Below are 13,808 nucleotides of genomic sequence, written 5' to 3'. Positions count from 1 at the left end.
TGTGTGTGTGTGTGTGTGTGTGTGTGTGTGTGTGTGTGTGTGTGTGTGTGTGTGTGTGTGTGTGTGTGTGTGTGTGTGTCTGTACATGCAAGTGTGTGTTTATGGGGGGGCGGGCCATGAGCTAGGGACGGAGTAGCCTCGATCTCCAGGCTTTTATTGTTTAGTTTTGCTAAAAAATAAAAGCCTGGCCCAGCGAGTCGGTGTACTCGGTATGAGGAAGTGTTTCATTTCCCAACCAACCAGAAGCTTCCAACCAGAGTGCAGTAGGGACGGAGACGGAGTTAACCAGTTTATGCCAAGACAGACAAACAGAGAGACTTGAAGACACACAGACATGATATTTCAGTGTGACTGACAAAGGAGAGTGCTGCTGAAGACTTTTAAACCAGTGATTTTGGATTATCTGCCTCCCTGGGATTCAAATACATAAGGTCAGATCAGACTAAATGTAAACAACTTTAGGCCTCCACCCAGAACTAGACTTATCCAGAGACCTGACCACACCAGACAAAGAGATGACTAAATTAGATCTAGACTTTGACATTATGTATGTCAGACAATGCTGGTCTGTAGATCAACTAACAATATGCCACTGTCAATACTTTCAGGGCACAACGAGCCAGCAAGAATCCGGACTTCACTGAAACCAGCTTAGACACACAGTCCAGAGAACAACAGGACCTATTGGAGGCCATTGGAGGGGAACAGAAAGAGCGCAGTCATGCCTGCCTCTGGAGGAACAGAGTGAGTTAAACAGCTGTTTGCGCACGCACCCTCTACTTCGTCACACAACAAATAGCGAAAATAGCTGATCAACAAGCTCACAATGTGTTGTATCATGATGCGTTGTGAGCTTGTAGATCTGCTATTTACAATATTTGAGAAATGTAATAATTAATTATATTTTCATTTTTTTGAAAATATGTCCAAAATAGGAACATGGTTGGTTCAAATTGGTACATAATTTGGTACCACGGATAATAAAATGTCCTTGTCTCATGTTACTTTATCCAGCATACAGACGTTTAATGGTGTAATTAATACTATATGCAAAGCTCAAATGACGTGTTGACTAGACTCTGCTCTGAGTTAACTTACACTTACTGTATTACAGTTATGTTACTTTACATTTGCCCTCTGATTGCAAATGGTAAACTGGTAAGTAACGATATGTACCATGTTTACAAGGGCACATAACACATGGTTTCTACACTGCAAAATCCTCAGTGTTCATTTAGCACTTGTACAAATGGACCCTCAGGATTTCACATCCATGGGTCACATCCAGCAGTCTAAATACAGACCACCGTCACATGGGGAAACTGGAGCTAGAGCTTGTGTGTGTGTGTGTGTGTGTGTGTGTGTCACACTGTGCCTCTCTGTTGGCAGGCCGAAGGGAGAAGATTTCTCCACTGCCATCTTGAAGCAGAAACACAGACCTAACAGGCTCATTGTGGACGAAGCCATAAACGAAGACAACAGCATCGTGTGCCTGGCCCAGGTTTGGACACTACACAGTCCTCAGTGGTCATTTCTGACAGTGATTGTCAACCCTTTTGATTTTGAACATCCCCTAGTTTGATATGCATTAGGTCAGTGGTTCTCAAACTTTTCCATGTCAAGGATCCCCAAAATGATGTTTTTTTTGGCTGCGGACACCCTTGTCTCAAAAAATATTTTGTGCCAGGGATTTATCAAAAATTGCAGATCTACAAGCTCATAGCACGGCACTCGGTGCCGCGCTATGAGCTTGTATATCTGCTATTTTTGAATAGCCAAAGTATAAATACGGATAAAGGGGTTAAAACGATTGTGACGCTTTATTAACACATTTTGCTGGGGACCCCCTGGTATCCCCCCAAGGACCCCTGGGGGTCCCTGGACCCCACTTTGAGAACCAATGCATTAGGCCACAGACCCATATTAATAATAACACATCTTTAGTGTTATCTTAAACAGAGCCAAGCCGTTAGATCCATTTGTACATTCTCAGAGTTACAGACTCGTAAGGTGTCATTTGGACCCCTCTGGTGGTCCCCAGACCCGACGTTGAGAACCAGTGGTGTAAGAATACACACTAAATTAAGTGTGTGTGTGTGTGTGTGTGTGTGTGTGTGTGTGTGTGTGTGTGTGTGTGTGTGTGTGTGTGTGTGTGTGTGTGTGTGTGTGTGTGTGTGTGTGTGTGTGTGTGTGTGTGTGTGTGTGTGTGTGTGTGTGTGTGTGTGTGTGTGTGTGTGTGTGTGTGTGTGTGTCAGGCTAAGACAGAGGAGCTGCAGCTCTTCCGGGGTGACACGGTGGTGCTACGAGGACGCAAGCGTCGTGAAACAGTGTGTATCGTCCTGAACGATGACAACTGTGGGAACGAGCGGATCCACATGAACCGTGTCACACGCAACAACCTGCGCGTACGGCTCGGTGATGTCATCAGGTAGACCTCACACTGTGTGCATGCGTGCGCGTGAGTGTGTGTGCGCGTGTGAGTGTGTTTGAGCTTATGGGACAGGTGGATAAAAATAAGTTGATGTGTGTGTGTGTGTGTGTGTGTGTGTGTGTGTGTGCGTGTGTCAGCATCCATGCTTGTCCTGATGTGAAGTACGGAAAGAGGATCCACGTGCTCCCCATAGATGACACCATTGAGGGCCTGACAGGGAACCTGTTTGAAGTCTTCCTCAAGCCCTACTTCCAGGAGGCTTACCGGCCAGTACACAAAGGTGCGCCAACAACAACCCTGCCACAGACTGCATAACAATATGTACTAAAAGACAGGGGCAGGGGGATAAGCGTCTGTTTAGTTGTGTTTTTCTAAGGCCAGGCAGCTAGAGGGGAATTGAAACAATGTCTGCAAACATTGGTTGACGGGGGGTGACTAGAGTCAGAGGGAATTGTACTGGATGTTGTCAAAGCCTCTTGTCTTTATTGATGTTGTCCAGACTGAACTGCTTTGTCCCCAGGAGTTTGTAAGCTGCGGTGGTGATTTTTCTCAGTGTTTTTCTGTCTAACAGTAGCACTATACCAAACCAGCCAAGTAATACATACGGTTTAGATTCAAGATTTGTATTATGTACTTGTACATAAGAGTTTTTTAGGCTTTTTGCAACAACAACAAACAGTTACAAAGAAATATAGATAAGACAAATAGCAGCAATTGTACGACACGTCAAGTTTGTAAAAGATCAGATGCCAAAGTTAGGTCCTACTCCTAGCGTATTGAGATGCATGAAGGTGCATGGGCAAGGTTCCTACGTCTAAAAAGTGATGAGTGCCAGTGTGCGTTTTATGTGTGTAGAACACAAGCTCCCTTTGCACACAGACAGGCGCGAAACTGTGAGAGTGCATGAACATACTGTACATGTGTGTGCACATGTCCTCTATTAGTGACTTGTCCTGTGTGTTGCCAGGTGACATCTTCCTGGTCCGAGGGGGTATGCGGGCGGTGGAGTTCAAGATCGTGGAGACTGACCCCGGTCCCCAATGCATTGTTTCACCGGAAACCGTCATCTACTGCGAGGGAGAGCCAATCAAAAGAGAGGTCTGCGAGTGTCAGGCTCACCGTGATTTGCTCTATCTCTGCTGGCACAACTCTTTGTGTTATGATGTGTTGAGAGCTTGTAGATCGGCTATTTTCAGCAAATCATTTTGGTGTATGGGTTCAAGGTTCAAGGTTCAAGGTTCAACTTTATTAGTGTCCCAACAAAGGGCAAATGGGTTTACAACAAGAGTTAGCCAACATATCTCTCGCTGCTGGTCGCTGCGTGCGCAAGCGCCCTGTTCCCTCATGCAAGCAGCAGAGGGAAGGGGGGGGGGACCAAGTATAGAGCCCTGTGGGACCCAGGTCAACTAAGTATATAGGGTTTAAGTGGGTTAATGTATCCACTTATAACTCAGAGAGTGTACACATGTTAAATGAACACTCATATCAGTATTTCACTGTGTACGGAGTTCCATCTCGGGACTCATATAGGGAGGCTCAGCAGTAACAAATCAGACTCTAATAGAGTGATTTGGAATGAGTGATGGACAGTTTGATTGACGCATGCTTTGTTGCCCCGCCCTCTGACAGGACGAGGAGGAGAACCTGAATGACGTTGGCTATGATGACATCGGAGGCTGTCGTAAACAGTTGGCCCAGATCAAAGAGATGGTGGAACTCCCGCTCAGGCACCCTGGCCTCTTCAAGGCTATAGGGGTCAAGGTGTCTATCCTAGGCCTACACACGCACGCACGCACAAACGCACACACGCACGCACGCACGCATGCATGCACGCACGCACGCACGCACACACAGTTTAGCAATTTATTTATGTCCACACGCAGGGAAAACATACAGGGACACAACTATTTTAGGTGCAATAAAGGTTGCATTCACAAACTCATGGCATTCACAAACTCATGGCACCCTGGCCTCTTCAAGGCTATAGGGGTTAAGGTGTCTATCCTCTAGGCCTACACACGCACGCACGCACGCACGCACGCACGCACGCACGCACGCACGCACGCACGCACGCACGCACGCACGCACGCACGCACGCACGCACGCACGCACACACACACACACACACACACACACACACACACACACACACACACGTTTTTGATATAAGGATCCATCTATGCATCCATCCATCTATCCACCCATCCTGAAATGACAGAAGTACTGAATAAAGCAGTATACTGGCAGTATGCAAATAGCAAGTGGTTAATGCAAGGTATAAGTGGGATCCTAGTTTTCATGACCTTTTCTCTTCTTGCCTCTAACCCCCCCTCTCCTCCCTGTCAGCCCCCCAGGGGTCTCCTGCTGTACGGCCCTCCAGGTACAGGGAAGACCCTTGTGGCCCGAGCCGTGGCCAATGAAACTGGAGCCTTCTTCTTCCTCATCAATGGTAAGTATGAGGTAGGCTACAGTACTGCAACCTCTGAGACATATGCTACATAAGCAAAAAAACGTTTGAACTGATCCCTTCAAATAGACTAGTAATACTTTATTATAAAGCACGTTTAAAAACAACCATTTTGACCAAAGTGCTGTACAACATGATAAAAACAACAGCAAAAATAAGCAGCATTTTTAAAACAGCAAAAATGTTAAGATGCTAGGGAGAAGAGGTATGTTTTGAGTCGGGATTTGAAAGTGTCCAGGGACAGGGCAAACCTAACAGTGGACCGAGGGCTGTTCCAGAGTTTTTGGCCAACCACAGAAAAAAAGCTTGGTCACCCTTCTGCTTTAATGGGGTGTTTGGGACTTTGAGAAGCCTCTGGTCAGAGGATCTCAGTTGGTGCTGTCAGGGGGCCCAGTAGGGATTTTAAAATCTGTTCTAAATCTGACTGGCAGCCAATGGAGGGAGGCCAGTACAGGGGTGATGTTGTCCCGCCTACGGGTGCCAGTCAGAAGTCTGGCGGCAGCTTTTTGTTCAAGCTGGAGGCGGGAGAGGGAAGAGATAGCAACACCTATATAGAGAGAGTTGCAGTAATCCAGCAGGGACGTGACGAGGGCATGAATAGGTCGTGGACTGAAAGGAAGGATTTTATTTTTGCTATTTGCCTAATTTGGAAGAAGCTTCCCTTAACCACAGCTTTTATTTGCTTGTCGAATTTGAGGGCAGAGTCAAATAACACGCCAAGGTTTTTTTTTATCCGGGACAAGGAATATGGAGTTCCACAATGACGTCACGCCATCAATATGACGTTATAGATTCTCGGCAGTATCTTTCTAGATTACTAATATAGAAGGGTTAGTCTAGATCAGGGGTCTTCAACGTGTTTCAGGCCAAGGACCCCTTAGCCGATAGAGATGAAGCAGGGACCCCTTACTACAGTACATATTGTGTAAAACTGTGTTGTGTACTAATCTAGGCCTTGGTCCATCCATTTTTTTTTTAATCTTCCATTCGGTCACACAGCTTGATGTGTATTGGGGTTTTTGCCAGATATGCACATTTTGTGACGCAGACATTGTCACTGAAATTTGACAGTATATGGCACTGGCAGGTGTGGACAGTGGGTGATTGCACTGCCGGCAGTGGTGGGTGCAGGCAATACAACTCCATTACTTGAGTCATGTATAGATGCTCCTGGTCAAATATTACTCCACTACAAGAAAGTTGCAGATTTTTACTTGAGTTACAGTAGCTACTGGAGTACTTGCTTTTATAAATAACATAAAAAAATCTTCTTAATATTAACACATTGCTGCCCTGTGCCACCGGAGCGCCATCATTCCCCCCCTTCTTGAGTTGAATCAATCCAGATGCACTAAAAGCCTTTCACAGGCAGCAGAGGCAGGTATAGCGCTTTGTTTAACTTGAGCGACAGGATGATCACAGCTAGGTAGAAGTAACAATGTCCACACGTCCATTACTCTTCCGTCACCATTACCACCGTTTACCAGAACTTTTAATACATCCATTGTTGAAAGTGGGTACTGTGAGTGGTTTCTTCCTGTGAGGAACACAGCGTGAGACAGACAACGGTATAGACGAACATCTTAGGACATTTTAAAAGCATTTGTCTGTTTCTGGTTTTGCTGATGGCTTTGAAAAGTTGAAAAGCAATTTTCAAAGTGCTCCTTCTATGCCTTCCTTCTCAGCTTTCCAACATATCAATAAAAGCAAACGACTGACCACTCTCCGCTCTTTAAAAACACAGCATGTGTTCTCGTCATCGTGCCTAGGGTTCCTGAATGGTCAGAAACACCACTGTAGATGTGCATGTGCATAACTCCAACATCATGTTGGAGTTATGCTGCACAGTCATGCTGCATTTGCGTGTCGGTGCCAGGGGCCCATTTTCTCATAATCCGCCTATGCATTGGAACACAGGTTCTTTTTTACGTGTTCAGAAAAGTAACAGATTTGGACATTCAAGGTTTCCACCCGACAGTGACGATATGATGTTTGCGCATCACTCTGCATTCAGGTCCTGAAATCATGAGCAAGTTGGCAGGAGAGTCAGAGAGCAACCTCAGAAAGGCCTTTGAAGAGGCAGAGAAAAACGCTCCGGCCATTATCTTCATTGACGAGCTGGATGCCATCGCTCCCAAGAGAGAGAAGGTAAAGCTGGAGAAGAGAAGGGACTGTGTTTGATTGTGCACTGCATTATTTGAGATACTGTACGTGTGCCATATGTGAAGTCTGGTTATGAATGTGTGTGTGTGTGTGTGTGTGTGTGTGTGTGTGTGTGTGTAGACCCATGGTGAAGTGGAGAGGCGTATAGTGTCCCAGCTCCTGACTCTGATGGACGGTCTGAAGCAACGAGTACATGTTGTTGTCATGGCAGCCACCAACCGCCCCAACAGTATCGATGCTGCTCTGAGGCGCTTTGGTTAGGACACACACACACACACACACACACACACACACACACACACACACACACACACACACACACACACACACACACACACACACACACACACACACACACACACAGAAATCACTACAATACGTACAGGCATGTACTGTATGTGCACTGTATGTGATTTATGTATATAATGTGTGTTTGCGTGCGTGTGTGCGTGCGTGTGTCTTCCTCCAGGGAGGTTTGACCGTGAGATAGACATCGGTATCCCTGACTCCACTGGCAGGCTGGAGATCCTGCAGATCCACACCAAGAACATGAAACTATCTGATGATGTGGACCTTGAGAGGGTGAGACATCAGAGGAGATGAGGAACCAAAGGGACATGACAGCGGAGAAAGTGATTTTTAAGACCGCATAGAGAGAGATGAGAAAGATTTATGTTTGTTATCCACACATTGAACACACAATTTACTTTCTGGGATGACAGTATAACTAATTTTCACTTCGATGCGTACTATGTGTCACGTCCGAAAGCTCTGCTATGAATTATTAATGTTATAACTTATACAGTTAAGGCTTGTCTCTATGATTTGCCAGCAGCCTTCGGCAGTGGACCTAATAAGTTCTGTCAGCACATGTATCAGGTTAGCTGTGGAGCAAGCATGGGTACCTGTAGGCCTTTCTGCAATGGCATGAAACCAGCTGACTGCGACCGCTTCACTCGACCAACTGAGGCAGTAGTTTCCAGCTGCAAACTTGCATACTTGGAAAATAGTTCATTATAATTGGTAAAAGAGGATCCATATATACATCCACAAGAAAAGGGAAAGGGGGGTTATCCAAAGGTCACATTAATTCTCCCCGACTTGTGGTACCATTTTCCCACTGAGGCTTAAGTGTCTTTACTCACGCAGTCTGATAATCTTAGGCATGTAAATCAACCTATTATGTACAGACTGGTGCTGCTCAAAAGGTGAATTCTCTTATCAACTGTGAAAATCCACAAATGAACTTGTGTCGCACAGATCTGTGCATACCATATGCATGCTCAGTATACAGGGATTTCTATGTCCGTATGTGTTTTCCCATGCATCCCAGATCGCTAAAGAGACCCACGGCCATGTTGGAGCAGATATGGCTGCCCTGTGCTCCGAGGCTGCTCTACAAGCCATCCGCAAGAAGATGGCTTTCATAGACCTGGAGGATGACACCATTGATGCTGACGTGCTCAACTCCTTAGCTGTCACCATGGATGACTTTAAAGTACACCCACGCACGGACACATGCAAGCTGGGGGGTGCACGCACATACACACACATGCATGCAGACAGACATGCACACGGTTCACTATATATGTGATTGTACAACACAGCATCATCTTATTTTATCTGCATAAATTTTTAGGATCTGTAACATTACAGGGATTGCTATTGCATTCCAATGAACAACCTGGGAACCCATTGGTTAAGAAACAATAGAACATCTTTCTTTTGAGATTATCCAAGAAGTCCTTAATCTCCTTTTGTTTATTGTGTAAAGACCATACCACCTTAAAAGGTGTAAGATAACACATGACAGTCTGAGTAGGTTTAATGTGGATCTCCTTAGACATACAGAAGGGAGTTTCAAGTACATTTAGTGCTCCCTGGTGGTTGTCAGTCAATACCACAACTACAGTAGTTTAGTAATTTAAAATGCAAAATACTGCCCCATGCAAACATGAATTAACTTTTATTTTCTCATTATTTTCACTCTCTGTTACCCAACCCTGTCCCTCTTCCAGTGGGCACTAGGTCAGAGTAACCCTTCTGCACTACGGGAGGTCCTGGCTGAGATCCCACATGTCAGCTGGGAGGACGTCGGAGGACTGGGTGAGGTCAAGAGAGAGCTGCAGGAGCTTGTACAGGTGAGGGAGGCTTGAACACACACACACACACACACACACGCATACACACACACACACACACACACACACACACACACACACACACACACACACACACACACACACACACACACACACACACACACACACACACACACACACACACACACACACACACACACACACACACACACACACACACACACCCACCCACCCACCAATGTAAAGCACACACACATACCTACACACAAGTGCTATAAATGGCCCATGAATCATCATCCCTCTCTTCAGTACCCAGTGGAGTATCCTGACAAGTTCTTGAAGTTTGGAATGACCCCATCACGGGGGGTGTTGTTCTACGGCCCTCCAGGTTGCGGGAAGACCCTGCTGGCTAAGGCCATTGCCAACGAGTGCCAGGCCAACTTTATCTCTATCAAAGGACCGGAGCTGCTCACCATGTGGTTTGGAGAATCCGAGGCCAACGTGCGAGATGTGTTTGACAAGGTTAGAATGGATACAAGGGTACAAGGGGGTAATAGAAGGAGATAGGCGTTGATCATTATCATATGGTGATATTGGGGTATGATCTACTGTAACAAAATGGCCACTGTGTGAATATGATCAGTGGTCTGGGATGTTTGCAAGGAGGTAAGCGGTGACTGCAGGAACAACACATGGCAGACCCTTCATCCCATCATCATCAAACCTATAATGACATACAGTAAACCATTGGTTCTCAAAGTGGGGTCCTGGGACCCCCAGGGTTCCTTGAGGGAGTTCGAGGGGGTCCCCAGCTAAATGATGGACAGTTAGGAACCAAATGGACCCGTATGGGTCTGTAACTCTGAGTTAGGGTCCATTTGGTTCCATTTGTACACTCTCAGAGTTAAATCAACATTGATTTACAATATAAATTGGGGTCCCAGAGATATAAATGCCATTAAATGGGGGTCTGTAGCCTAATGCATGTCAAACTGGGGGTCCTGGAAATTAAAATGGTTGAGAATCACTGCGAGAACGGTAAAAATCTTCTCCTATGGGGGTCCCTGCCTGGCATAACTTTTCAAATGGGGGTCTGCGGGCTAATAAGTGTCAATTTGGGGGTCCTTGACATGAAAAAGTTTGAGAACCACTGCAGTAATCCCTTAGCTTACGCAACAGTTGCTGTGCATGGCAAGTGTATTGTTCTTCAGTATAGAGAATACAGTAGTGTTGCCTACTTAGAGGAGTACACAGGAAGAAAAACAAGAAAGATTGATGCTATTGTACCACTAATGCAGTCTGTAGAGCAGTGCCATGCGGTTGTACAACTGGACTATGTATGTGTTTTACCAATCATGTTGCATGGCTGAAACTGCCGGTCATGTCAATGCAATTTAATAGGGCTCCTTCCATGGCATCTTTGTTGAATTTCTACTCTTTATTCTGTGCCTCAGGCTAGAATGGCTGCCCCCTGCATCCTTTTCTTTGACGAGCTGGACTCCATCGCAAAGTCTAGAGGCGGCGGGAATGGGGACGGCGGAGGTGCGGCAGACAGAGTCATCAACCAAATTCTCACTGAAATGGACGGCATGAGCAACAAGAAGAATGTTTTCATCATTGGTGCCACAAACAGGTGAGAATGAGGCCATGCGCAGATGCGCTTGAGCGCGAACGGGCAGACACGTGTCCATGTCTGCAAGCGTGTTTAAAAATCCTGTACATAACCCAGTGGAAGAATGGTTGCTTCTTCTGCTATCATATGCTACAGTGTTGTGAGTGAGCTTTGTTGTTCTGCTACAGTATAAGGTTTTAAATGGTCGCACATTTCTCCATCTCTGCTCCCTTCAGACCAGACATTATAGATTCAGCCATCCTGCGTCCTGGCCGTTTGGACCAGCTCATCTATATCCCCCTGCCAGACAAAGCCTCGCGGACAGCCATCTTAAACGCCAACCTGCGCAAGTCTCCAGTCGCACGCGTTAGTAATAAAATAATGTAGTCCCCTTACTCCTTTAGTTCTTGTTGGGATATTTGTCACTGTACATTGGCACATACGTGACATTTGTCATCTGCATTTACCCATCCAAACTGTTAGGAGCAGTTGCCATTATTAATACAGCGCCCAGGGAGCAGTTAGGGGTTAAGTGTCTTGGTCAGGGACATTTCAACACATAGACTGGGGAGGCCAATATAAACACATTTTCCATCACTCAGCAGGTATTTTAATGTTGTGCTCTCACTGCTTACTTAAAAGTGTGGCATGATAGCAGAGAAGAAAGGGTTGGTCCTTCAATTAAGTGAAGTGGCATCATACTGAGTTTACAGAGAGAGTGGAAGACTTTAATTTCCTTAAAGGGTGGCTGTGTGGTCTGTAACTCAAAGCCTACGGACTGGGAACACACACACACACACACACACACACACACACCCACACACACACACACACACACACACACACACACACACACACACACTACTATAAAGCTTAATTATTTACTCCATCAGACGATGGTATCACCGGCTGACAAGAACTGTGATCCTATAATAATGGTAAATTAGACAGTTTCTCCTCCAGGCTCCTCATCTCTCCATGCCCTTCCTCCATAGGACGTAGACCTGGATGTCCTGTCTGGCATTACAGCGGGCTTCTCTGGGGCCGACCTGACAGAGATCTGCCAGCGTGCATGTAAGCTGGCCATCCGTGAGGCCATCGAGGCGGAGATCAGAGCTGAGCGTCAGAGACAGAACAGACCAGGCACAGCAATGGTCAGGATGACATCTCCCCCTGCTGACACTCCTACTGCACTGCACTTTAGTTTATGTACACGTCAGAAGACATTCATCTCTCTCACACACACACGCACGCACGCACGCACACACACACACACACTCTCACACACACTCAAGCATGCACACATGCACGCACATACATGTACAGTACGATATGTATATGAGAAGACACTTGCAATACTTACAGAGAATACAGACACATTTGCATGCACAGATAGAATGTGAAGTCATTTACCTTCATCTACTGTGTGTGTAACTGCAGGATGAGGACTCAACTGATCCAGTCCCTGAAATCAGAAAGGATCACTTTGAGGAGGCCATGCGGTTCGCTCGTCGCTCTGTCAGTGATAACGACATACGCAAATATGAGATGTTCTCTCAGACCCTGCAGCAGAGCCGTGGCTTTGGAAGCTTTAGGTACACACACACACACACACACACACACACACACACACACACACACACACACACACACACACACACACACACACACACACACACACACACACACAGTACAGTCTTCATCTAATCACTCCTCTACTGTAGTTACAAACACAAATCTTTTGTTTTCACTCTCACAAATTGCTTTCTCTCTCTTAGGTTTCCCTCCAGCTCCCAGTCTGGGGGTCAAGTGTTGGGCCCAGGGTCAGGAGGAGGGTCAGGCCAGCACAGACAAGAGGGGGAAGATGACCTTTATCAATGAGAATAAATGACAGCAAAGCTGAAACAATGTCTGCTACTGCTTTCCTGAATGACATCATGATCAATTGTGCCTGTAAAGGGAAATATCTGGCTGTGAATTCTGTGAACACATTGGGTGCCAGAGGTTTATTAAAATATTATACTTTGAGTGCCAGGATTAAAAAAAAATGTTGAACCTTTTTCAAGTAGTCACAAAATATTTTCAGTGATCACCGTCCTCACGGTGATCCCCTCATTACACACATACAGGTCTCGTACAATCGGGGGGGAAAAATTAAAAACATTCGGTAATCCGTTCCATAGTTGCAGCCAGTTGAAAATAGTTAAATTAACATTGTAAAAAAAAAAAGTACACAGGAGCCGAGATACAGGTTTTTGAAGTCATAAGTTAACCAGGAGGTGGATTGGAGTCTAAATCTTGTAGGAGTGATATTTCCTGTTGCTGTGAAGGAAAAAAAACAAAACGTATATATACGGTTTTGGCACTCAACGTTAGTATGGCCAAAACCACCCAATGTGTTAAAAATGTGGTAGTACAAATATATTTTTTAATTGAAAAGGCTGTAAAACCATTTTAATGATTCAGATAATGGCCTGTGGCCTTATTTAAACAGTAATGTGGTGTTTGTGACAATTTGTTACTGTTTTACTAAGTGTGTCTGAATTGTAAGCTCTACATTGTGTAGCGTTATCTTAAAAATATTTTTTATAGAGAGCTGTGCATGTGAATGGATGATTTTTATGTGCGTGCGTTATTGACGACACATTTTATGATTGTAATACTTTGATATATGCTTCATGGTGGATTGTTGAACCTTAAAAGTTTTCAATTAAATATATTGTGTCATTCAGAGTATTTACCAGACAACTCTTGACAATAGTGATGCCACAAGACAAGCATAATAGGCTACAATGTAGCCTATAATACACACTAAGCTAAACAGAAATCTAACATGGAGCTCTCATTATCTTTCAAGTTTCAAATGTATAAGAAATTGCATAACAGTATGAATTATGATGTTTCTTCCAGATTCAATATGTGCATGCCATGCATAGACATACTTCTAAAATTCAAAACACTGGCCTATCCCACTGTACTCGCTCATTGATTCAGAAGTCTGAAACTGTAATCGACCACTCCAAAGTTAAGACA

The 13,808-nt window shown here is 45.2% G+C and overlaps 1 protein-coding gene across 1 annotated transcript; it reads left to right on the top strand.

Annotated features, from left to right (window-relative positions):
• Positions 1–250: 250 nt before the first annotated feature.
• Positions 251–13,504, top strand: LOC308102225 (transitional endoplasmic reticulum ATPase-like). Its single transcript, XM_080451837.1, has 19 exons — positions 251–431; positions 609–744; positions 1,390–1,501; positions 2,256–2,428; positions 2,569–2,711; positions 3,399–3,529; positions 4,061–4,192; positions 4,778–4,880; positions 6,913–7,046; positions 7,182–7,317; positions 7,531–7,643; positions 8,395–8,559; positions 9,080–9,202; positions 9,473–9,685; positions 10,618–10,796; positions 11,012–11,141; positions 11,771–11,929; positions 12,216–12,370; positions 12,554–13,504. Exons 2-19 carry the CDS (start codon positions 722–724, stop codon positions 12,654–12,656), a joined length of 2,427 nt encoding a protein of 808 aa, XP_080307963.1. The 5' UTR covers positions 251–431; positions 609–721; the 3' UTR covers positions 12,657–13,504.
• Positions 13,505–13,808: the final 304 nt, after the last annotated feature.

The sequence above is a fragment of the Gymnoscopelus braueri genome (assembly GCF_963280865.1).
Source record: "Gymnoscopelus braueri genome assembly, chromosome: 2".
Classification (NCBI taxonomy): Eukaryota; Metazoa; Chordata; class Actinopteri; order Myctophiformes; family Myctophidae; genus Gymnoscopelus; species Gymnoscopelus braueri.
Note: the sequence above shows the minus strand (reverse complement) of the source record. Positions and strands in the feature narration are given on the sequence as shown.

Coding starts and splice junctions, on each gene's coding strand:
- LOC308102225 (XM_080451837.1), top strand. CDS start 722: ATGCCTGCCTCTGGAGGAACAGA. Junction 3,530..4,060: donor GAGAGCCAATCAAAAGAGAG/GTCTGCGAGTGT, acceptor GCCCTCTGACAG/GACGAGGAGGAGAACCTGAA. Junction 4,193..4,777: donor TCAAGGCTATAGGGGTCAAG/GTGTCTATCCTA, acceptor CCTCCCTGTCAG/CCCCCCAGGGGTCTCCTGCT.